This window comes from Cryptomeria japonica, chromosome 4 (assembly GCF_030272615.1).
Source record: "Cryptomeria japonica chromosome 4, Sugi_1.0, whole genome shotgun sequence".
NCBI classification, from domain to species: Eukaryota; Viridiplantae; Streptophyta; class Pinopsida; order Cupressales; family Cupressaceae; genus Cryptomeria; species Cryptomeria japonica.
In genome coordinates, this window is record NC_081408.1 from 369,483,899 (window position 1) to 369,509,912 (window position 26,014).

The 26,014-nt window shown below is 36.5% G+C and overlaps 1 protein-coding gene across 5 annotated transcripts in view; it reads right to left on the reverse strand.

Moving 5' to 3' along the window:
• Nucleotides 1-22,601, reverse strand: part of LOC131047225 (thioredoxin-like 3-2, chloroplastic) — a 75,290-nt gene extending 52,689 nt beyond the window's left edge. The window contains exons 1-4 of one of the 5 annotated variants that reach the window (XM_057981116.2): nt 21,919-22,596; nt 6,366-6,440; nt 6,152-6,218; nt 2,150-2,206 (exon numbers count right to left, since the gene is read on the reverse strand). In XM_057981116.2, the coding sequence (XP_057837099.1) occupies nt 2,171-2,206; nt 6,152-6,218; nt 6,366-6,440; nt 21,919-22,241 (501 nt within the window). In that variant the 5' untranslated portion in view covers nt 22,242-22,596 and the 3' untranslated portion in view covers nt 2,150-2,170. Of the gene's footprint in view, nt 1-2,149; nt 2,207-6,151; nt 6,219-6,365; nt 6,441-21,918 lie in introns of those variants that run through there. The other 4 variants (XM_057981095.2, XM_057981088.2, XM_057981101.2 and 1 more) reach the window with 4 other exon arrangements.
• Between the last annotated feature and the right edge of the window lie 3,413 nt (nt 22,602-26,014).

Genomic DNA, 26,014 nt, shown 5'->3' on the forward strand with positions numbered 1-26,014 from the left:
AATTTGTAAATATAATCCTTTTGGAATTCAACAATGTAATCCTCTATTGTTCCATGTTTTAGTTGAGTTAGTTCTTTAAAATGCCACTTAGGATGTTTTTGATCAAATCTTGTAATGAGTCTTCATCATAAGTGGTTACATGTTGGTTACATATATGTATATGTATATGTATATGTATATATCTAATTAATAGGGTTAGACCATAACACACAATATTAATATAATATCTACAATATTATTCAAACACATTAGGGTTTTGGAGGATGAGACATGACAGGTCCACCCGAAGCAATTTCCACACTAAGTCCACAAGTGGACACTTGCCCTCTTGGCCTTGATGGGCAGGCAACATGGACATCCCCCAAGGTGGCCTACTTAGTGGGTTGCTTGTACCTGCTTTCCCCATCTAAGTCTCATTCCCCTAAATACAATAGCCATCATTGCAGAGTCAGAGAGAAGATCGTAGTGAGGGTTTCTTGATTGTCCTACCTAAGCCCAAGAATGGATCTTTGCCTCTTGGCTCTAGGGGCAGGCAACATGGGCATCCCTAGGGTGGCCTACTTAGATGGCAACCATCTAGTTCCCCTCTTTCCTATACCTCTTGCCTTCCATACATGATGGAGGTTTTACACAAAATTATTGCAAACATAAACACTTTATATCTATTCAAATATGCATTGAGATAAATATTGACAATTAATGTGTAGCTTAAATATATACCATAAGAACAATTATTCAGCATATTAAATGCTGGTCATAACAGTTCTGAATCAGATTAGTGAGAATCTGATCTTAATTATGTATCTGCTGTTTGCATGATTTCTGATTCTTCTTATTGTTCCTTGTTTGCTGATTGCTGTGATTTGTTCTTAGTCGATCATGATCCCTTTTCAAATGCTGATCTTTGTCCTTTATACCTTCTCAATCCTTGAAGAGGCATGTCTCTTCCACAAGGGCAACTGCTTGCAACAGTTGTACCTTGTTTTTATGCCCTTTGACTTTTCACCAATCGCACCACTTGGAGTTAGTTAATCGTTGCCCTAACTAATCCTTATCGAACTTGTTAATCCTTCATTCATTCGCTGGTATAGACTTCTGATTGGAAAATTGTGACGCTTTGCATCAAGTCGACTTTCCTTATGCTGAACTTGTTCTTCTTATGGTAGGGTCATGACAGTAACACCAAAATTAGTATTAATTTCTCAAGTATAAGAAAAACTCAATTGATTAAAACTAATACTTTTTGGTTGTAAATCTCATTAGTCAATATGAAATTTCAAGGATCCACACCAAGCACAATTTCTTAAAAAATGGTAGATTATCTTGCCAACTAAGGTATAGGTTTAACTTACAGGGGAAATTCCCAGGAACAAGAGTGGTACATCATTGAGAAAATGGATTTTAAAATTTTGTTTGGTATTCCAAAATTCAAACACTACGAGAAAATACTATGCAAAAGAAAGAGCAATTATCCAATTCAATCTGTAGGGTTAATCTTCAAAGAACAGATGCTCTCCTCACTGGGTGATCAAGATGAACGACCAGGTCATCTGATAGGGCAGATATAACCAAAGGATAGGATAGGTGGGAAGTGTTGGTTCCAGATTTATCTCCTCAAAGATTTAATTATTATGACTCTATTTTGTCCAAAAATGAAGACAAATAAGTAACGAACAGTTGGATAAGTTATTGATTAACTTCCCTCTGAATTTTGATTAAGGTACAACTCCCTTTTATGATAAAATTTTGATTTTTAAAATTTAAATAGTGGGGTATACTTTCAACCTAAAAGTAGAAAAGGCACTAACATTTGTCCATGCCCATGATACAAATGCATTCAATGGGTTCAAAACAGAAAGATAGATTTTTAAATTATCAACTTTAAGTTTTAACACACAAGTTATAAGACTGAAAGACTTTTTGAAGAATGAATGCCACCAACACCTCAATACAAAGATCGGAATACCAGTGATAGATAGATAACTTTTCATATTTAAATTTCACTACACCCCAGAAGGAAATGAATACCATGCAGTTCAATATCACATTTACAAAGAAAAGCAATATTCAAACATTTACCCAAGCTCACAGACTTAGAAATAAATACCAAGCATCACATCCATTTTCAAATGCACACAGACAAAAAGTTACTTTAGGAATGAGCAAAATTTTATTGATCCTTTCTTGATTGTGTCTCACTCTTGCACTGCAATGCAACGAGAATCAAATATTAGGACCCCTCAATAGTCCTTTAATTACATATTTATAACTTTTTAAAGTGTATCTACCAAAGAGTTTTGAAATTGATTCTTTCAAAGAAATCATTAAAATAGAGTTTTAATACAAACAAACTTTACAAATATTAAAACCTTTAAAATAGAAAAGAGTGACTAATGCTGAGGAGGCTAATTCTGCTGGCCCATGTTTGCTCCATCCACTGGGACCTATTGTGTTGCTGCCATGCATGCTTTGTAATCTTTGATTGCCTGTGTTACTATTGGAATCTCTTTGTGTTGAGGAGTGCTCACGTTCTGAGTTTTGAGTTTCCAGAGAGATTTGTTTGCACAAACACTATCCATTTTGGTGGTGAAATAGCTGGATGGCGTCATACCAAGATAATGCAGAATCTATCGTTGCCATCTTCTTCAGAGTATCTTTTGTCAAAATCTTTTTCATTTGAGAATGAATCAACAACCTTTTGAAACTCTTCCTTCAGTTCATCTAGTTCATCTGCAGTGGCATCCCTAGCATTATCCTTCTTCTTGAGTTGGCATCCTATATTTATGAATTCCTTTGTGATATTTGTCTACATTCTATTGCATTTTCTTAAAAGCTTGTTTTGTTCTTTAATATTCTACTTAAGGAAAGAGTCTTCCCATTTTATACACTCCCTCCACATTATACACCTAGTATCAATTACATTTTGAGCAATATTTTTTGTTGCAGCCTTATCCAAGCCCATGTCCACAATTTCTTTGAGCTCTAGATCTATTTGTAGCCATATAGCCTCTTCTTGTTTTGTGTTGGCTATCTCTATGTTGACGGCATTTCTTACCAAAATCAAATTATCATAGACATTCCTTAGTCTCTCAATAAAAGGGGGCCCCTTGGCCTTCAAATCCTTTATCCACTCCTATGAGAATGACTGACCGTACTGGTATTCCGAACTGGAATTGTATATCTAGATTACATGTCACTGGACCATTTCCTTTCCAGCTACAAAGTTGGGGTCGAAAGAGGAACTCACCTGATCAATGGGTTGGGATAAGGGGTCAACCAATGACTTCATACAACTTGTCAGCACTTCTATTGCATGCTTCAAAGTTCAGCTTATCCTTGTCCTGCTTATCCCTTTCAGTCCTATTGTGACGTAATCACACATCGCCCCATTGCAAATGAGGACCCCCTTTTTTTGTTTTGCTTTTAGTTTAAGGTTTTGGTCTCCGGTCTCTAAGTCTCGGAAATGAGTCAAGTTTTATGAAATTTGGAGTCGTCGTCATAGTCAAAAAGTGAAGGAACATTCAAAAGAATGTTTTAACGCTACGGATGGTCTCAAATAGGTCGAAGGACTAAAATTGCAATTTTTGGGGGTCAATTCTAACAACTTGCTCTTTTTTAGGAAATTTGCTTTTTGCTTTTTCCTAAATTTAGAAAGTTTTGTTTTTGGCATTTTGGGGCCAATCCAGGAACTTGCTTTTTTCTAAAAATAGAAAGCTGCTTTTTGAAAGTTGCTTTTTGCTTTTTTCACGATTTTGGATGGTTTCAGGTTCAGAAGATGTGTCAAGTCAAGAGAATTCATTCAGAACAAACCAAGTATGAAATAACTTTCGAATCCAAAGGATAATTTCTAAAAAGCTGATTGAAGATCACAAGATCATACCCCAAGTATTTGTACTTCATTTTCCCTAAATTTAGCTCAGACTTCTACCTTCTAAATCTGGGAAAATTTTGGCAAAGTGCCACCTAGGATACCCGACTTTAGCTTTGAGAATTTTTTAGAAAATTGCTCAATACGAGCAACAAGAGCAACTACTGGAGGATCAGGAATGTTCACTTAATCTTGGACAATCTGAAAAGAAATTCTACTTTTTGTCATTATCAATCCTTTGCCACAACTCTGCTCTTCGTGCTCTCAAAAACCCTCAAATCTCGCTTGCACATGCTTTCAAAATGACCAAATTTGATTGCTTTACTCTTAAAATTCCCTTGCATTTAATCCATCTACCTCAGCTCTGACAGCAATTAATGCATGGTAGATAGCTTCCGTAGGCACCAACTTTCAAAATTGTCTTTTGGAATAAAGAGTTGGGACTTAGCTAGGTTATCGAAACCTTGTCGGAGTCCAACATTGGTTTCAAAACCTCAGTTGGCCACCACTTTATCTTCTTTATTTTTCCTTTCCTCTCCCTTTGTTTCTTCCCTTCCTTCACGAGCCTTCGAGTAAGTTATGTGTTCACCACAAACAAGGTTGTGAGAACCTCGTTGGCATCCATTAGAGTTGTCACAACTCACAAAACTTGTTTCTTGTTTTCCTTCAATTGAGAAAATTGAAGTTCTTGGTTCAGTGTCGGAGCTCGACAAGGTTATGATTCATGAAAACCTTGTCAGCTCCCGACAATGGTATTGAAACCAAGTGAGCGGTCCACCATGTGAAGAAAACTTAAGTTCTTTCTGAAGCTTTTAATTTGAAGAGAAACTCTTTCGGAAAGATACCAAGTTTTGAAAACCTTGGCAGTTCCTGAAGAAGTTGTGAAAACCAGCACTATGACCAACGCTTTGAAAGATTTCAACTTCGAAGAACTCTCAATGAACAATGTGAAGACAATAAACATTGTCGGAAACAAGAAAGGTTGTGAGAACCCCGTCAAGACCCAACAGTGGTCATGATATTCGTGTAAAAGTCTCAAGTCAAATAAAATGACGGAGTGTTGGATGATTTTACAGGGACTTAATGAAATTATAGCACTACGAGACTCATAAGACCCCTAGACATAGACTTAGCCATTAATAGAACAAAATGAAGATTTTGAAATAGGAGTGCCAAAAACTAAGGCAACAGGATGCAGATAACTTTATGGTTGGTTTTGGCAGAAAACAGAAGCATGGCAAAGGCAAAAATAAAAAGCAGTACCAACAATCACTGGTACTTCTAGGATGAGGAAGTTAGGTTACTTTCTGCAAATGCAGATCATGAAATTTGAAGACATGCAGACATCTGTGAAACAGGTTAACAGAATATCACAAGGTCAGAGTGTGCATGAACAAGAAGACCAACAGCAGACCATATGGGACACTGTGTCATTATGAAAGATTTAGGAAGTGATATGATATAGTTACCAAAAAACACTGCTGATCCAAGAGTCAAATATGGATACTAGGAATTCAAGAAACAGGGATAGCTATAATATGTTAATGGCATAAACTTGTAGCATTATGTAGGAAACAGGAAATGGCAGAAAATGTTGTTGGTGATGTCATAAAAAGCTTTGGTGGACAGAAAACATTTTTCATTTAAATCTCAGGAATAAATGTATCAGAACTGCATGAGTGAATCAGACATAAAATACTTCATGAAAACAATGACCATCTCCAAAATTATTCTACCCAGACTTCGTTGATTGTTCAGTCTCTGATGGGTTCTACAGCTCAAGTCTTCTAAGCGGGCTGTCTGCTAGGGCTCTCCAATCTGCACTTGCTGCTTTACAAGTTCTTTCTCTATTTTTTGAAGTATGGCTAAGTGCTTAAAGCCTTAATGTAGTTTCCTTTATGTTTTGTGACTCTAGCAAGTTGGTGGAGTTCGAGACCAGTTAGCTTTAATGTATGACAAGAAAAGAGAAAGAGACAAAATCAAGTTTCGTGTATGAAATGTATTCTACCCACACAAAAACACTTCAAGCTTTCAAGAAATGTTTTTTAAGTCTCTGTCTACCCAAGATGAGGTTTTCATAGGCTTAAGGAAACCAGAAATATTTATGGGGCATGGAAAGAAGTACTCAGCCTCCAAGAAACAATTTTTTGGGGTTCACTGAAAACTGGATAGTTTAAAACTTAATAATAAGCATGCGGGAAAGTCATTAAATTAACTATTTCAAATAACACTTAATTTCAAATTCAAAAAAATTAAACAAGTGATGTTTAAAGAGAAACTTACAACAACATTGGCACGGTTTACAAGTGCTTGTGGTACAGAATTAACATTTATATAGTAGAACTTAACTCTGCAAACACGCACAATAAACATGAACAGTTTAAACAGAAGCACTAATAATCATCTTATAGAATCACCTAAGACAAGGTTGTTGTGATTATATCATAATTCTCAAGCAAACAAGAAACAACAAAACTAAGATATAAAACATGCATACCTTGGATAGAATTCAGCTGCTAGTTTCTCCAATTTAGGCTTTAAATATATACATTTTCTGCACCATGTTGCCATCCTAGAAACCACAAGATGCCTGTGTAAGCTATGGGTCCATACATATATTGATGCATACTATCAGAATTGGATCGTAAAAGCATGCTGTAATTCAGTTTAGTTAATTAAGACAATAGATTTACTTTATAGTTTGTCCTTTATAGGACTATTTAAGTATTTGAGACATGTTTCCACTTATTCCATGATGCAGAATTGGCCAAACAAAAAGTGTGTGCACACAAAAATTTAAAAATATACAGAATTGCAAATACATTTGATATATCATATAATATTATATTTTATAATAATGATGACATTTAAATGTTTGATAGTATGATATTATGGTGCTCATAAAAATAATCGCCTAAGTTGTCAATTTTATTCTCCACTCCCAAACCTCCTTGATTGTAATCAAGTTTCTTATATGACAAGAGATCACAATAACTAGTGGAAGCTAAAAGAGGAGACCCCAATGGGATTGAGGGGCAACAACCCTCATGGGAGTTTAGCGGCAATGTTCCCAATCAGGTCGAGGGGCAGTGGCCCTCATGGGGGTTTGGGGGCAACACACCCTAGTGGGGTTCAAGGAGCAATGCCCCCCATGGGAGTTTGGGGGCACAACCCCAACGAGGTTGAGGGGCAACACCCTTGACACGTTCCCTATCGCAATACAAGGTAGGGGGGTCAAGAGATAAAGCATTTGCCACTAAGTCCAAATTAAGGTCTTTGAGACCGCACAAACCTTCACGTTGCATGCCATTTTCACTATTTTATCACTTCATGGCAAAATTAAGTATTTGGCACATTTTTGTTTATAAAAATGTTTTTAAAAAATAATTATTCTTTTCCTTTTGGTTTGGACGGCCCTTGGATTCACTCAAGAGCATCTTGGGTTAGGGTCCCACCCAAGCACCCTAGATTCACTATGGGTCCTTCCCCGCCCAAGCACCCTAGGTTGCTTGGACAGAGCCTAGGCAAACCATACCCACTCTCGTTGGAGGGCTCGTGCCCCGCTTGATACAAGATCAGGAGCCCAAAGGAGCACACTCAATAACTTAGATGATATTATTTCAATTATTAGAAAAGTGTTTTTAAACACTTAATAATAAAAATGTTTTTATGTAATTTTGGAGGGAAATTTCAATTCATAGGCTAACGTTGGAGAGCTTCAAAAAAGGGCACTTGGATTCATTGTGGATTATCCTATCTCCATTTTGCAATTCAACATTTGAGCCTTGTTGTAATTTCCCCATTCTGACAAGTTTGAAAAATAAGATATTATTTAATTCCTAAAGTCTAAAAAATGGGGGAATTAAATAAATTATTAATATTATTACTGTTGTGACGTTTTCACACATCGGCCCATTACAAATGGGGACCCCCTCTTTCGCCGAATAAACCAAGTCTTTTGTGGTCAATGTCATCTCCCAACCCTAAAGAATAAGTTATAAGGTCTTGTTGGTCTGGATTTTGGCCTTTGGAGGTAATGAAATGCCTAAGTATGGAATGGATTTTAAAGAGTATACAGCCTTGACAGTTGACGTCAAGTCGAGAATTAGGATTTTCAAAGTATTTTCAAACTACATTGTGTTTATTGATTATCCTTTGAACTTTGCATTTTGTTAACTTATGAATTGATTGATACTTGTAAGATTACAACATTTTCTTGTCTTTTCAAGACTGATGCGAGAACAAGACTTTGGATGCTGAGAAGAGGACTTCGTTGAGTGGATGACATCATCGTCCAAGGAAGAGATTGCAATGATAGAACAAGGAATTCACTAGCAGAACGATGAACTAATGTGAATTTGACTGTATTGAAAGGTCTACATGAAGGAATGAAATTGAATAGCCAAATTTGACTAAGTATGGGAAAAATCCTTCAGAGGTGGATTTGCACCAAAGGAATGAAATTGAATAGCCAAAACTTGGCTAAGTATGGGAAAAATCCTTCACAAAGGTGGATTTGTGCTGAAGGAAAGAAATTGAATAGCCAAAATTTGGCTGAGTATGGGAAAAATCCTTCACAGAGGTGGATTTGCGCTCATGATAGAAATTCCTCCTCTACCCCTGAATTGCATTCTATCCAAGACAATCCATGCTTCACTAGCAGCTGAATTCTATTCAATTCAAGACAATCCAATTCAAGGCATTTAAGGTTCAATACCTCAAGGATCCAAGTTCAAGTACAAATGTAGAAGGAAGAATTTCCTCCGGATATCCAAAATCAAAAGTAAGAAAGTTCAAGTGTGAAAGATTTCAAGAATGGCAGAATTATCGAGAAGGAAATCCAATCCATTTCAAGAAGGTGAATTCCCAAGCAAGTACATGGAAGTAAGAAGATGATCAAGGAGAGAGTTTCAGAAAAGTTAATCAAAGTTAGAACCTTGATCCCAAAATGATGCAATTTGAGAATATTGCCAATGATGAGTTACCGAGTCTACATGGCACCCAACATGCTGGCGTGGTACCTACTCACCTTCACTGGCCACTCACATGTTTCCAAGTTGACATGACCAGATTCAATGAACCCGACTTATCCAAGAGAGCTTCTGGAAGGTGCTGATAATATTTTATTATTGGTTTATATTTGAAATAAGGACAAGTGTCCCTAAATGTAATTTTCTCATTGGTCGGCTTGGCCCCACTTTTCTATGCCACATAAGCTATTGTTAGTAAAACCCTGATTAGGGTTCCATCTTGTAATCTCGACCCTTGATTTCAAATCAATCTTGGTCGTTCATTTGTGGGAGGAGCTATATAAAGTTCTTGCCTTCTCATTTGTAATTCATTAGATAGCTCATTAGTTCAAGTAGAGAGCTCTCACTCTTAGAGTAGAAGTAGAGTGGTAGAAGTATAAGACATAATTGTAAGACTTGAAGGAAGAAATCTTGATTTGAATGAAGTTATAACGGTTTTTTGCTCATTTCATATTGTTGCATGGAGTTCTTCCAATTTCACAAAATTGTTAGATAAGTGCTTTGATTTCAATGGAGAATGTAATGGTGTTTGATGAATTTCCATGGTTCATACTTTTTGCATCTTATTGATTCTAAGTTGCAATTTAAAGTTAGCCTGAGCCACTAAATTTGTGCTAAGTTCAATTGTGGATGGTTGTTTCGATTGCATAGTTTTGGGTATTCAAATGCACTTTCTTGATGTGAAAATTGCACCAGTTCTTGTGGAGTTGTAGTTGATCTTGGCGAAGCAGGACTTGGTTATTTGGAATTCGTCCATTGGAGCATTATCCATTGATATCATTGCCCTTAGGAGTAGAATAGATTCTCTAACCCTTTCCCCTTTTACTTGCAGTATATTTCCGGTTTGTTCGAAGAGAGAGGCATCACGAAATTGCAATATCAAATGATCAAGTTCCAACCATAGCAAAGAAATGAAAGAATGATCCAAACATAAGTCCTTTTGTGTTACCAGCATATTACATCAAGCCAAACAAGCTCATATCCAACATAAAGTCGCAAGTTCACAATAGGAACCTTGGAGTCACCTTTGTGATCTTTGCAATCTTAGCATGTGAGGGGTCTTTACTCAAGAGAGGATAGAGTGTCCTTTGGCACTTTATTATGTGTTGGTGTGGTCATAAAACACCCATCAACAATTACCTAATGAGAAATTAAAAGGTAATAATAAATAATTGTTAAATCAAGTGACTTTAAAAACTGGAGATTAATTAAAGTCAATTAATTAATGCTAGTGACTGTCCGGGAACTATCAAAAGATATTATAAAAGGAACTTGGATTTGATGAAAGATATGGAATGATTTCATATTTTTGTCAGTTTGGATTTGAGTAGTTTCTCAAATTTGTCTTCTTGGGATGTGCCTAAGAAATCCATTTTCAGTAGTGAAAGATCTGCTCTAGATGGTGTGGAGGGATCACACTGATTCTTCACTTGGAATTAACGTATTGTCTCCTGGAGATCAATGAGGTATTTGTTTGTCTATGAAGATCCAATTTTAATATTGCAATGATTTCTGATAATCCTTTGGGGGTCATTCTTTATCAAAATTAAAGGGAAATAAGATGTTCTGCCTGGTATTCCAGGCTTATAAATATCTACATCTGTGAGTCTAGTAAATATTTTCAATTATTTAATAGTTTCAAATAAAGCCAATTTGTCAATTATTCGTATCAAGGGTCCAGCCTCAATACACCAATATTATCACCAACCAGAGTAAAGAGAAGGGGGTCTCAGTGAGTATGCACGTCAGCATTAATCCCAACAGAAAATAATTATCAGGAGGGCTCCATTCTGGAAATCATTATCAGGCTAGGCATGGCACATGTATTGGTAGTGTTGGCATATCGTCTTGGTTTAGTGTGGGTTAAATCTGGAGAGAACACTTCATTCTTTGTGTATGCCCAGAGCTCCTATATACAGTGTATCCCATTAAAAGCACACTGAAGTTTGGCATATAGCTATCTGATGCGTGAAAGTCATCAAAGTTATAAATTACCGTGAATATTCACAGACAAATTGGTATTGCTTAAGGTAGTGAGACAATTGTCTGAGTTTGATTTCATCCAGAAGGAGAGACATAGACCCAGTGTAAACTTCCTTGTCACACTTGGGAAAATGTTAGAGATATGCCCTACAACTTTGGTAGCAGAAACAGCCAATACAGAGTTACAATTCTATCAACTTGGAACATACAAGTCCAGAACTCATTTTGATCCTTTTCATAAGATACTCACAGCTGAAGGAAAGAGATACAAGCACAGAATTGATCTAGGGGACTACTGGGCAAACCTCATTGATGAATTTGGAGTTAGAAGGAAGATATGGTCAACAATGTCCGTGGACTTCATGAGAAAATGTAATCTCTTTTCAATTCCCGATCAAGTGAAAGACAATGGAAATCACATACATCCTCAATATGAGGCAAGAGAAAGATAAACCTGTTCCAATGCCAAGTTGGTCACAACCAAAAATGACAAGCTTAAACACATTGATGAGAGAAGTGATTGATTACTCAAGAGAATGGGTAGACAAGTAGATCAACATGCTAAGGAAACAAGGTGTTCCTTTAACGTATGGAAAAATGGAAGATAATGAATCTTCCTCTGATAAAGATGAAATGATGAGAAGTAATGAAGAGGTAAACAGTGAAGGAGAAATTCAGGTTTCCAGAAAGACGAAGGATATGGTAGAAGATTCACAAGCAAAAGGCAAGGAGGTTGCCAACCAAAAATCAAGACGTAAGAAGCAAAAGTCCAATACTACTCAACCCACCATGAGCACTTCATCCATAAGAGAGATTAATCTGCATGATGCAGGAAATGAATCAAGACAAGAATCCAAAACAGAGGTGCTACCTCAAGGCAATCATGACGAACACATATCATCGCAATTAGTACATCATGATGATTAGGAACAAGGTCCGGCTTCTCAAACCGTGCATCATTTTAAAACAAATATTGGAGAGGATTTGGGAGAATCCAACAACAAGCCTTGAGAGGACTTAATGATGATAATCAGCTTGAGGATGGAATGGAATTGTCCACAGTTCCTGATTGGTTGAAAAACAACTTGAAGAAGAAGACAGTGGAGGAAATTCAGCCAATTGAGAATTTACATGAATTCCTAGCTCGAATTGATAAAGCTAAGGAACAAAAAAAGGCTAAGAAATTCTCCCAAATTACTAGAGACAGTACAGAATCACGCATCTTGCAGGTGGCAATTCCAATGATTGATAAGTCTAGAGAAGAAAATACTCCAATGGACTATGAAGTTAAAACTTAAGACACTTGACGTTGGACCATCAACAAATAAACAAGAATTTCAAGAACTCAATGATACCGCCAGGGCAATTGAGGCAAGGTTGGACAAAGTCAAAGAGAAGAAAGAAAGATCGGAATTGGAAAACATGAGATTGAAAGAGTTCATACAATGCTTGATGAAGCCAATGAGGCAAGAGGATCATATATTTGTCCCACCAATCTCTATTCCTCGGGAATCATTTGATAGTTCTGAAGCAATGAGGAGTACAAATTAGGAAGTGAAGGAATGGATTTAAGGTATTTCAAAGCAAGTGGAAGAATTCCTAGCTAGATTCATCCAAGTATATGATAAGACAATGATATGCATGAACAGAATACAAAGTTTGGAAGAAGTGTGGGAAAATTTCCAAACGGTTCAAGATAAGACAGTTCCACACCTCAAGGTATTGAAAAGGATTCCTATGCCAACATTGATCCAAGAAGGAGTGATTGAAGAAGGAGATATATATGATTTCAATCATTGGTATTGTTCCTTGGTCATGAAGAAATCAGCATTTGATCGAGCCAAGGAAGATTGCATTGAGATGGAAGGATCGATTAGGGAAATACAATCAAGGATTCTTATATCAATTGAGGAATTATTGGGTCAAGAAGTTACTACCACAAGTGGTTTGAACTTAGAAGAATTGAAAGAGAGGCAGAAAGTTGTTTATTTCTGAGAGCTGGAATCCATCAAAAGAAAGCGGTTGGATGATCTTCTTTCTCTCATTATCTACATAAGCAATTTTTAGAAACTAGAAGCTGATTGGCAGAACGACTTTGATGCCTGTACAGAAAGATCGGACGTGATAGAGCTTCAAAATGATGTCCTGCCAAGTGTCACAATGAAAGAGCTTGAATTAGTGATGACTAGATTCATTGAATATGCCATCAAGGAAAGGGATAAGGACAACCAGATTCTAGAAGACAGTTTGTTAGATGATTAAGTGTCATCTAATTTTCTCATTGGCTCTCACTCCTCGTAGTTGGTGATGAGGATGATATTACATTTTTGTTGTATTGCATTTAGTGATTTTTTATAAACCCTAATTTTGGGATGATCTCGGCCATTCATTCCAAATTAATCTGGATCTTTGCTTGTAATAGAGACTTTTATTTTAACCCTCCTCTTTTCATTTGTAAGAGAGCGCTTTGGAGAATTATTACTTTGATGCTGCCAAAATTGATATAAATCATTGAAGTTGGGTGATTCTATATGAGATCTTGGAGTATTTGTATGGTTCTTTACTTCTCAAGTTAAAGTAGATATGCTTAAGTAAAAGTTTGATAGTTAAATGGATGACATTGTTGATAATTGATGGTGAAACCTACAAGTTCATACCATTTGTTGATTGCAAGTTATAGTGCTTGGTTGGCCTGAACTCTCAAGTACTTAACTTCGATTGCTTATTCCTCATTAATTTGCAGTGCTTTTGGGATTAATGTGTGTGTTGGTGATTCGAACATCATTCGTATTCCTTAGAAGATTTGAACCATCTTTGCGTAATTGTTCCTAACAATGAAGCCAAGTGTGGTTTGGTTTCACTAAGTTGTCATCAATTTCTTTCATTGATAGTGTTAGAGCTAGATTTCTAAATCCTTACCTCTTTTGTATTTTATTTCAGAATCTTCTTAAAATTAATACAAAATCTCATATTGCCAAATCATAAGTTATTCAAATCATGGTGATTGCATTCCTAAAGCTAGTATTCCTCAAGTTGATCAATCCTAAAGCAAAATATAAGTCCCTTTGTGTACCCAGCAATATCACATCAAACCATTGAGTTATCCACACGTCAAGACCTGATAATATAAACCTTGTAGTCACCTCGTTTGATCACGAAGTTTAGCATTTGAGGAGATTTTGTTCAAGAGAGGATAAGATCTTGAATATTTTATTTTGTGTTGTAAGGTGTCACAAAACAGTCATCAACAGAATTGGTGCTAGGAGGACTGCCCTTACACTCAAAGGAGAAATATCAATCCAAGTATTTGCAATAACCAAATGTTCACTATGATCTAAGATGGTTTTGCCACATCAAGACATTTTCCCAGTTTTGCAACCAAATTTTAGATTGTGGGACAAACAAGAAGACATCCTTTCGCAATTGAACACACTCGCTCGGAAAGTTAGAAGGAACCCAGCTAAGTATATGTGAGTAAGCTCTGTTTTGGAGGAAGAAGAAGAGATAGCCTAGCGACCTCAAGTGGTTTTCGAAAGAGCAAATGAACCATTCCCGCGAGTGATCATCCAAAGGAATCCACAACCTCCTACACGTCCTCAATAGATTAAAGGAAGCAATGCTGGAGCCTGGATCACATCAATTCTTTTTCACCAGAAAGGCATCAAAGAATACTAAGGTCTACACCAGGATCAAAAGAACTAGCTGAATTAAAATTTATCTCAAAGCCAAGACGTGGGAAGAAAGTGAGCAAGTACCAAGTGGAGAAGATATCACAAGCTTATTCCAAACTTCACCACTTCAACATCAAGTTCAAGCAAGTATTCAAGCAGTTGGTACCATAGTAGCAAAAATCGTTTAGGGGAAAAATCGGCAAACCAAAAGTACAAGATTTTTTGAAAAAATCAGGAAAAAATCGGCAAAAAAAGGGGAAAAAATCAGATTTAAAAATAAAAACAGAAAAAATTGTAGAAAAAGAGACAAAAACTATTTTTTTAAATAACTTCAGGGCATTTCCATAGCAAAGAGATATAAAGAGCAAATAAAATAGAGTTTAACCCGTGAATTGTAGAAAATTATTTTTTGTTGTTTATATTCATATTACTGATTACATAGGCAAATAATCAGTTAACTTTTTAAGAGGGCAGTCACCAAATACACCAAATAGTTGTCTAAGTCAGATCAAATATTAACTAAGTCTATGAAGTAACTGAGATCAAAAGTTAACAAACAAATAGTAAAAGTGAAAGCCATTTTGAAGTGCTCCAAGAATTTCATTGTGATTGAGGCAAGGAGTTTTGTAGGGTTAATTCAATATTTTAGAAAGTTTATCAAATCATATTCCACAATTGCAATGCTTTATATCATAGTAACAAAAATCATTTGGGGAAAAAATAGGCAAACCAAAAGTATAAGATTTTTTGAAAAAATGGGTAAGAAATTGGATTTTAAAAATCGTAAAAATTTGTAGAAAAATAGACACAAACTACTTTTTTTTAAAAACTTAAGGGCATTTCCATAGCATAGAGATATAGAGAGTAAATAAAATAGAGTTTAACCCATGAATTGTAGAAAATAGATTTTGTTGTTTATATTCATGTTGCTGATTACATAGGCAAAAATATTCATTTAACTTTTTAAAAGGGCAGTCACCAAATACACCAAATAGTTGTCTAAGTCTGAGGTCAAAGATTAGCTAAGTCTATGAAATAGCTAAGATCAAAATTTATCAGACTAAGATCCAACTATTGTTAGTAATTTAGTAAAAGTGGAAGCCATTTTGAAGTGATCCAAGACTTTCATTGTGATTGAGACAATGAGTTTTCTAGGGGTATTAGCTAAGTCTATGAAGTAGCTGAGATCAAAACTTATCAGACAGAGATCCAACTATTGTTAGGAATTTAGTAAAAGCGGAAGCCATTTTGAAGTGATCCAAGACTTTCATTGTGATTGAGACAAGGAGTTTAACCCATGAATTGTAGAAAATAGATGTTTGTTGTTTATATTCATATTGCTGATTACATAGGCAAATATTCATTTAACTTTTTAAAAGGGCAGTCACCAAATACACCAAATAGTTGTCTAAGTCTGAGATCAAAGATTAGCTAACTCTATGAAGTAGTTGAGATCAAAATTTATCAGACAGAGATCCAACAATCGTTAGGAATTTAGTAAAAGTGGAAGCCATTTTGAAGTGATCCAAGACTTTCATTCTGATTGAGGCAAGGAGTTTTCTAGGGGTAGTTCAATATTTGAGAAAGCTTATCAAATCATATTCCATAGTTACAATGCTTTAGATTCCCTGATGGCAATTGGTGAGTCTTTTATGGGGTAGAATTCAACAAAAGGCATTTTTTTAGCTGAAGTAAAAGATTAGCAAGCCACTGGTTTTGGCAATACCTAGCTTGCAACTACTATTTTAGGTAGAGACAAATTTTAATGATTGTGTATTGGAGGAAGCTCTTTAATTACAACTATGTAAGCTTGTTTATTGTCATTCAGATTTATTTCATGGAGCAGTTTAGATATATTGCTCACATAATGAATTGTATGTCTTTGTTTGAGCAAAAATTAACTATATCAATTATAAATTAAAAATCATATATCTATATCTACATATATTAAAAATGTCTTTGAACGTTTAGTGTTGTGGTAGAAAAACTCCATTGGTGAGGTAGCCACCAAGGTTCAAACCCCTACTAGGCCATTGAGCTCGTGGGCTTTCTTACTTTGTCAAGTCGTTGAGCTCGTGGGTTTGAACAAGTGAAGTGTGGGGAATGATGAACCCCCCGAAAATGGACCAAATAACAAACTTTTTCAACGTTGATTCCACATTGACTCTGATTTTGTCTCAGACCAACCCTATTTCTAAGCAATTCAGTAGATTCACGCGATTTTCTAGGGTTTTGCAAGTTTTCGCAATGATTTTTTTCACTTTTTTGCCATTTTTGGGCTTTTTAACATGATTTTAACGTGATTTAAATGCAAAAAATCTTTGAAAATTGGGTCAATGCTTGGTCAACAATTTTTTCATGGATCGGGATTTTTTCAGGGAATAAATCGACTAGCTCCAAGATTCAGGATTAATCGGGTATAATCGCGATTTTTTGCAGACTATTGCTTCATTGGTCAGTACAATCAGTAGGTCAAACAAGTTCAGACTCGTCAAGTTCTCAATCAAGTTCTCAGTCAAGCTCTCAACCAAGCATTCAGGCAATTCCCACAATGGCTGCTCCAAATGGTGCTACATGGTCGGTTACCAACCCATCTCCACTAGAATTTATGTATTTATCATGACATGACAAAGAATCCTGAGAACTTTTGCACCATACCTAATGTGAATGATCTGAATAGGATGGCTGAAGACCACATTAAGATTTTTGAAGACACCCGACACCCTACACAATAGGCAAATTGAGTATGGAAATGTTGCCTGAAGGCTCTTCCCATATTCCTTGGGAGAAGAAGCATTCTATTGGTTCATTCACTTGGCCACAGGCTCCATAAGAACATAGGAGTGATTAAAAAATGCATTCACCGAAAAATTCAGCATTCCAATCACCCCTTCTGAGTTGTATAGACAATTCGTGGAAGTTAAAAGACAGGAGCACGAACCAATTAACTCATTTAACAATCAGTTCCATAAAGCTTACACAAGGTTATGTCACCCCTACCTTGTCATTGATGCTAGGAAGATATATCATTCGGCCTTAGATCATCTCTCCACTATGTTTGTGAGATCTCATCCTACTCCAACAGATTTGAGCGCAGCATAAGCCAAAGCTATTGAAGTAAGCAAAGGACTAGGTCAGAATATTACTGGACCACTAATTCACATGGGGCCACCAATAGCACATGATCAAATTCAGGGTTCCACTCAAGCCTTAAGCCAACAAACAGCAGTTATGAATGCAATTCCCCAACCTACTTATCCGATGGCAACACCATCTAATCAGCTAGTGCTTCATCCAGGAGTATCACTCTCCCAAGCACAGCCATCACATCTGGTTTACCTTCAGAACACAGCACAATCATCAAAGACTCAAGAAGAAAAGGATGAAATGAAAGAATTGATTGAACAAGTCAAGAAGCTGTTCGCCGACATGACATATTTGAGGAATCAAAATAATCAAATCCAGAGCATGCAAAGAAGTTATCAAGGATTCCAAAGCAATAACCAAGGTTTTCGAGGTAACAATCAAGGATTTCAAAGGAGAGCATGGAACACCACACCCAACAATGGAAGTGTGTCGTCACCATTGGATAATCCACCAAGTCAAAAGAACCGACCCACGGAAAAGGTGTTTTTAGTAGGAGCAGCCTTATCAAGTTGGTGTAGACTACATAACACAAATCAGCATTCAGAAATTCAATGCCCAGAATTCAAGATGGCTGCTGACATATTTCAAAAGGAAATGTGCAGCGCGGAGACCCAAGAGAAACCTCCTACAACAGGATATGAATTGGTCCCCACAGTGAGATATGATCAAGCCTTGATCATCGAAGATTTTAAATTTCCTCCAGAGTATGATGATGATCTAGCACAAGGGCAAAATGGAAGATTCCCTCCTGAATCTGCTAATAGACCAATGGCACCATCAGGCTCCCAATTCCCACCTGCTTCAACAAATGGACCTGCTGAGAATTCAGATTATGTTTTTCCACCACTCAACAACAGTGTCCTAGTTGAAGGCACAAGTGCAAGCATTTCAATAGTCATCGGGAAATCCAGGACCTAGAGTTTATCAAAGGAATTACCGAACTCGAGATCCATTGACTACATCAATTCCTCTGAACAACTTCTCTACTCCACCAAACCCAAACCTAAGTTCCTTTGTGTACCCAGCAATATCACATCAAACCATTGAGTTATCCACACATCAAGACCTAACAGTATAAACCAGTCAACTCGTTTGAACACATAATTTAGCATTTGAGGAGATTTTGTTCAAGAGAGGATAAGATACTCAGTATTTTATTGTGTTGTAAGGTGCCACAAAACACTCATCAACAGACTCCTTGTGTCATGGCATGTGGTTTTCTTGTGTCTTCCATCTGGACGTCACAGCAAATCTAGACCATGTTTTAATGAATTTATGAATGTGAAGTAGCTGACTGTGAATATTAGGGGAACCGCAGTTCCTTGGTGGAACCATTATGTGTACTTCTGAGCACTAGAACCTGCCATTGGAAGGTCAGAAATAAATACACTGTCTTGTATCTTCTAAACTCTTTCCTCTTTACAGCATTTCTGATTATCACAAGTAATTATCTCTATTAAAGTTCAGTTGGAAAAATAATTGAGAATTCATATTATATCTGAACCTATACATCATGCAAACGGTTCGATCATATGTTGAAGTTGAAAGCTCTGTTTTTCCCTATGCATTGTTTTGGTATGTAATGTGTATGCAAGTTCAAACACCAAATTGCAATCAGAGCTTGATATAAACAGCCAGATATCAGATCGTGATTGAAAATTCAGAGCATATTGGGAGTGGTATTATTACACGTTCAATTTTCACATCCGAGGACAAAAACCCTTGGCTGTTAGAAGATCTGAGCAGACGAAAACCCTCTTGGATTTCTATCACCAGATTTGAGGACAAAAATCCTCATCTCCATCGAGGGCAATTGAAATTCAAGAGTTCCATTGGAGCTGATTTTTGGCAAGTTATCTTCAAATTTTCAGATTAGAGTAATTGGTATTTGCAAGCATATATTGGAGAATTGTAGCTGTTCAGCTATAGTGCCATTGTTTGTCAATTTTTCAAAGTTTATTCCTATAGACAATTGTTCATTTCATAAACTGCATCTAACCATTGTCCAGCCGCACCATTCATTACACATTGCAAACGGTGAGAGAAGCTATTAGAGGAGAGTTTTATCTATATGTTTGCTGTTGTTGCTGACCTTGGAGCTGCACCAGTCTACCATCAGAACACAACCCTGTTATGCTTCATTTGGGAGTAGTTATTGATTGATGATATAAGGATCGCGGTAGAGTTATGAAAATTTTAATGTGCTGATTGCCACAGCAGCATAAGTTATTGCCATTCAGAAGTATCTACAGACTGCTGTGCACAGGTTGCACCTTACATTTTGACTGTTGTGGCATCCACTATATGTCCATCCACCTTGGAAGGGTATAATGAGACTACAGGCGCTGACCAGAACCTTAAAGCCAGCCGATACAGTTCAGAAAGTACCTACAAGTCTGCCGCACCATACATTCTGCCCAGCCACAGGTTTATCACACAATGTTGGAGTGACAAATGGGGTTCTGAGTTGCTGTAGCACCTGACAAGGATACTACACCATATTATTTAATATTTGCAGCACCATAGGTTGGCACTGTAAGATTCCTTGTGAAGATTTTGTAAGTTCCAAATTATATTTCCATATGCAATAAGAGTGATGTTGGTTGTCCATGCAATGTTGTTGTTAAAACTTAAATCTGAATATTATAATATGAAGAGGAGTTTCATATTGTCATAGTTTGCTATAGTTATCTGCATTTCATGTTATTTCAGTTTGCAAGCTTTCAGAAAATAACGAAAGGATTTTATATCAGCATTTAATTTCAATTGAATTTGCTATTTTACTTTTAACTTTGTTCTTGTTTCCAGTAATCAGAAAATTACGAAAAAAAAAAATATTTCATGGTGAAACCAGTTTGGTGACATTACAAGAGTGCGTGGGGGTCAGTTTAGAACTGCCAAAGACACCCGATAAAAGACAAAATTTGAACTTCAAGCACCCTAAATAGAAGCTCAAACATTTATTTTTCCATCACTTCGTCGAAATGGCATTCAATCTATAACTTTTCGATTGCTTATATGTTTTCCTACGTGATCATACAGTTCACATTGTAAGTTACACATCTGACAGGCTGAGTGTAGTAGGGTTGCATTGCAGTAATGCTTATTAAGTTCCACGATGTTCTATAAGGCTTATTTAAGCAACTGGATTGTAATTCTTGAATGACGATGATAGTGGAAATGAACGAAATAATTTTTATGTAAAAAGAATCAAAAAAGCAAAAGATGCATTATTTAAAAAAATGAACGAAAATAGCTGATTGGTTGTGCAGGAACTATCACAGATGTAAAACTAATCAAATACAGGGCAGACTCGCAGAGAGAGGAGGTGTCAATGCTGAAATTTATCCCACCACAGGAAGAGGCTCAAATGGTCCATTAAAGCCCACAACAAACTGTGTGTGAAAGGATTGGTGCTGTTAGATTCACTGGTTTACTATTTTCCTGTGCCAATTAACCCATTCATAATCAATTCATAGTTCTTTTTGCACTATAGTTTTTAAAAATTATTTTAGATTTTTCCTAACTTTTTTTAATTCTGAAATTTGGGTAGACACGCCCATCTCAAGCCTGTTGAACTTCTCAAACACGGTCACTATGCATTCTACTAGGCCACAGAGAACAGAGATCTGTGTAAAAATAAGATGACTACACAAGATCTTAGACAACCCACACTTGAAAACCTAACAGCACTAGACAAAACCAACTCTATCACACCATGCAGAGAAGCAGAACAATTAGATCTCCATTAATGAGGAATTTCTTATGGGATGATCAAAGAAGAAGAAAAAACATTAACTTACCCAAATTTGTATACAGCCTATACATTGAATTAAACTCCCCGAGATATACAAACAGAAAAACTACAGCATAGGCCATGAAGGGGTCTACATAGGCTCCCTTTTAATGAGAGAGGAAGATGCAATTGTCCGCGATACCTGGAAAATTATTAATATAATATTTGAATGCAAAAATGCCATGGTGATAGGAACTGGGTTCTGGAGTTGTGGATGCCTCCATGTGGAGTATACATTTTTCAAAAATATTAGCCCATAAAACGTATATATGTTTTTACAGTAGGAAGATTTTGCCAAAAACAAATTATTCAAAGAATGAAATTAAATTGAAGGAAAAGAAGGGGAAATGAAGTTAACATAAGGCCTCAAGTTTGGTTTGATAAAAAGACACTAGCCCAGAAGAAAAGTGCCATGGAAATCACCAGTCAATTATAACAGGCTGTGAACGTTGTCGAGCTTGAGTTATCACTTGATCAAATTGCTCCTCGGAGGTGATGGGCTGCATTTCAATCGACGTTGGTATATCCACATCTTCAATTTCGTACAGAGCTGCAACCTTCACATCTCTGGCACGATTCCTCCCTCCTCTAGCACAACTTTGTATAATGGGTATCTTGTTTTGCATAACACGACTGTTTATACATTGTTTTAGAACCGTTGGATGAGGATTAACCGGTATTGCTCCGCGTGGGATTTGTGAGCACGGTACGGGGGACTTGTTAATTGCAGACAAAGCCATGATCATATATCATACCTAACACAAAGTTCTCATACTTCGGGGGAGGTAGTACATGAAATCTCTGACGAGCTCCTTAAGGCTATTTTGAACGAAAGCGTCTAAAAGTGGGGATGTTGACAATCTTTCCAATTACACACACGTACAAACATTTCTCTATCCTCACCACCAGCAAGTAGAGAAGCGAGACCCACACTGAAGGAAGGGATGTTCAGGAAAAGATGGATTAAGGGTGGGGCCGTCCAATCACCACTGTTGGGCTCTTGAACATGAGAATCTTATTATGGTTTCATTCATCTAGCCCTTCCAGTATGTTCCTCTATCACACCCCTACACCAATGCCTCTTTCCATTACGACAGCCCTGATGTTCTCTTTCTACCCTTATTGAAGGGGGGATAAGGGTTAGAGATACCTGATTGCCTTGACTGAAACCTGTAAGTAAGTTAGGAAACATATGATAACCATATTTTATTAAATATATCCATTAATTAGGAAACACAAATCATACACATGTAAGATATTGTGAGAAATCAGTCATAGAGAGCATAGAAGAGGGTGACTAGATAGGGTGCCCGAGAGACCCTCTAAATTAGGCTCAAGGGCAGATCTCATTGAGGCCAACACCATATAATCACCATTTTTTCTAATCATGTCATCTTTGTTTCATGCCTCATGATGTATATATCAATTCATTATGATAGAGAGCATGAGGGTTGTCACAATAGGGTGTCTTAGTGGTCTATCTTTCATAGGTCTAAAGGCGGCACCCTATGTACCCCTTCAGTCTCACTAGTAACATCTATAATAAAACAACAACAATATCTCATAATTCATATTTATTATAACAGGTATGAAGATAATATATTGCCTAACAAGGATATCTAAAACAATAGTATCCAATTAAAATATGTAGAATATCAATATGATGAATATGCATAAATATGCAGATACCCTTATGCATAAATGGTCATCAATTACATGTATGTGCACAAGAAACGATACCACTGGTGTGTAGCCCAATTTTGCTGAGAGTGGTGTGAAAATCAAAATCTTCTTATGTCTCCCTTGGGTGTTGGAATGATGTATTATATCCTCCCTCAAATGCTGAGAGGTTGTGCTCCTTCCCAAGGGTTAGTGTCATTTGTGAAAAGACACCTTCCTTTGGTTAATTGTTGCCCCTTCATAATCTTATTAAATTAATTAACTAATTAATTGGTTGACAAATCTAGGTGGATTAATTCGATCCACTTAAACAACTCATTCATTTCATTCCTTGATTGCTAAGTGAATCTAATATGGGTTAAGGCAATTGGTTATAGGATCCGATGTCATGAAATTGCGATGTCTTACTATGTAAGACAATTTTATTGCCTGTTGTGATTGTGTTGATGAAGGTTATTAGTTCAGGGGCATGACATTCCTCCCTTCCCAAATTTGCTTGTCCTCAAGCAACTTTAGACTTGGATGATCAAATATCTCAACTCCCTCCCAAGTTGCATCTTCAATGGGTAGGCTTTTCCATTAACAAGGTCCTACTCGATAGTTTTGTTTCTTAGCCTCTTTTCTCGTACATTAAGAATAGTCTTTGGTTCCAATATCAGTTTGTCTTCAACACAAACCAGAAGGTTGTGATTGTGCATTTCCTCTATGCACTCCTTGAGCTCCTCTTGAGTACCATAGGCAAAACTTAAATTATAGTAGTTCAAAGGCATGTAACCTTGATTAGTTCCATTATTACCCATGTATACATTGTGATCAATACTTTTTTGTTTGGGAAGTGTTTGGAAGTACTATGGTTTGAACACAAAATTAGAAAGTGATTAGAAGAAAAAGAAAAAGAAGTCAATAGGATTTTACATCAAAGCATTTGACAATTGAATATAGAATAATTATGAAGTGTATTATTGAAAAATTGGTAGTGAGAAGCTTATTGTTTGTAGAAGTTGATTATCAACCATAGGAGCCAAGATTCATCTATAAGTGAAACACCTATCACACAAAAGAGTCAAAGCAAAGATTACATGCTCTATAACAACTAGAGAATTTTGTATTATTACACAAACAATATTGGAGATACAATTACAATGAATGTTAATGAATCCTTATATAAGGATGAATGAATCCCTAAGTGCAAAACCTTAATGCTAAAATTAGGAGAACTAAAGCAATGCAAAGTGGGAGCTAAATTAAGCTCAACTACAACTAGAACTAATACTGGAAGAGAAAATTCTAGATAACAAAAAGCACATAAGTTTAGCTTAAGTGAAAAAGTAATAAATGACCTAATTAATAAACAATTAGATAAATGTCCTAATTACTCTAACACCACCCCTTAAGATTAAGTTTGGGATAAGCTAAAGAGCTAAAGATAAATGTGAAATGCATACATGAATGAGTCTCGACAACTAGGCATGATCAGGTACTCATGTACAAACCAATGCAACTCTCACAAACAAAGAAAATGAGAAAACCTAGAGGGAGAAAACCCGTCCCCAAAAGAGAGAAAATTTGAAAAAGAAAGTACATGTGACAAGCATAAAGGACTCAAGATGTCCCCCCAAGTACTGAATCGATCACAAAAGTACAATCAAGAATCCCCCATAGGAGAGAAAAGAAGAGATGATGCATCCCCCTATAATGAGAAGCTCCAAAGCCGAAGATTAAGGCTCAAGGATGTATGCTAATGAACAGCCAAGAGTAGTAAACCATGTTCCTCCCCTTAGGAAGAAACAAATCAAGTGGCCAAGATAGAAGCAACTCCATGTAAGGAGATGGAAGGAATAATCTCATGATGTATGTCATGAAAGACTGCTCAACTATCTGAATCAAAAGATTCCAAATCAAGTAAAGCCAATCCAAACTATTGAAAAGATACCTAATGGACAACCTTTGAAGGCACTAAAAATGGGATAACATGAATGCTCAAATTGCCATCAAAGAGGAATGGAATGTCCTCAATCATGTCCCCATTGTTTGGAGCATGTGATGTATCAAACAATGCTAAAATGTCTAGAGTGTGTGATGTATCAAACAATGTTGCAATATCTGTCAAGTATTCATTCTACTCTACTGAAACTGGAAGGGAACAATCAACCTACTAAATTGAACTAATATTTGAAGCAGTAGGAAGTGGAGGAGGATCAACACAAATCTTAGGAACCACTATGGATGACTAGATCACACATAGGTTCAAGTGATCAAACCTCTCCTTATATTTCTAATCCACTCTCAATGTATGAGAGAGAGGAAAAATCAATGGAACTATATGCTCAATAGGAGAAAAATGAGAGAACTCATACAATTGTGATGCATGATCAACATTGCCAAATCCAACAAGCTCTCTACTATGCAGATCTCTAATAAGCAATAAATCAGGGGTGAACTCAACTATCTTGTCTGTCCCACTATTAGTAATCCGGTAGATGGAAAGAAGGTTGGAAGATAATGAAGGGACACAAAGAACATTATTGAATGTGCCACCATCAACCTAATAGAACCACTCCCATTAACACTCATGTAAGTGTTATTATTCATCAAAATCTGTGGAAATGCATGATGCTCAAAAGAAGAGAACATACCCGTTGATGATGTCATATGATGTGAGGCTCCTAAATCAAGAAGCCACTTGGAGGACTAATGTGTAGATGCAAAGAGAGCATGTCCCTTCATCTTGTCTTCACCACATGCCATAGAAGACCCGTAATCTCCAAATCCTGATGTGGTAGAAGAAGATGTACTAGATGAAGATCCCGAAGTGGTTGAATATTGTGCTTTTGCAGAA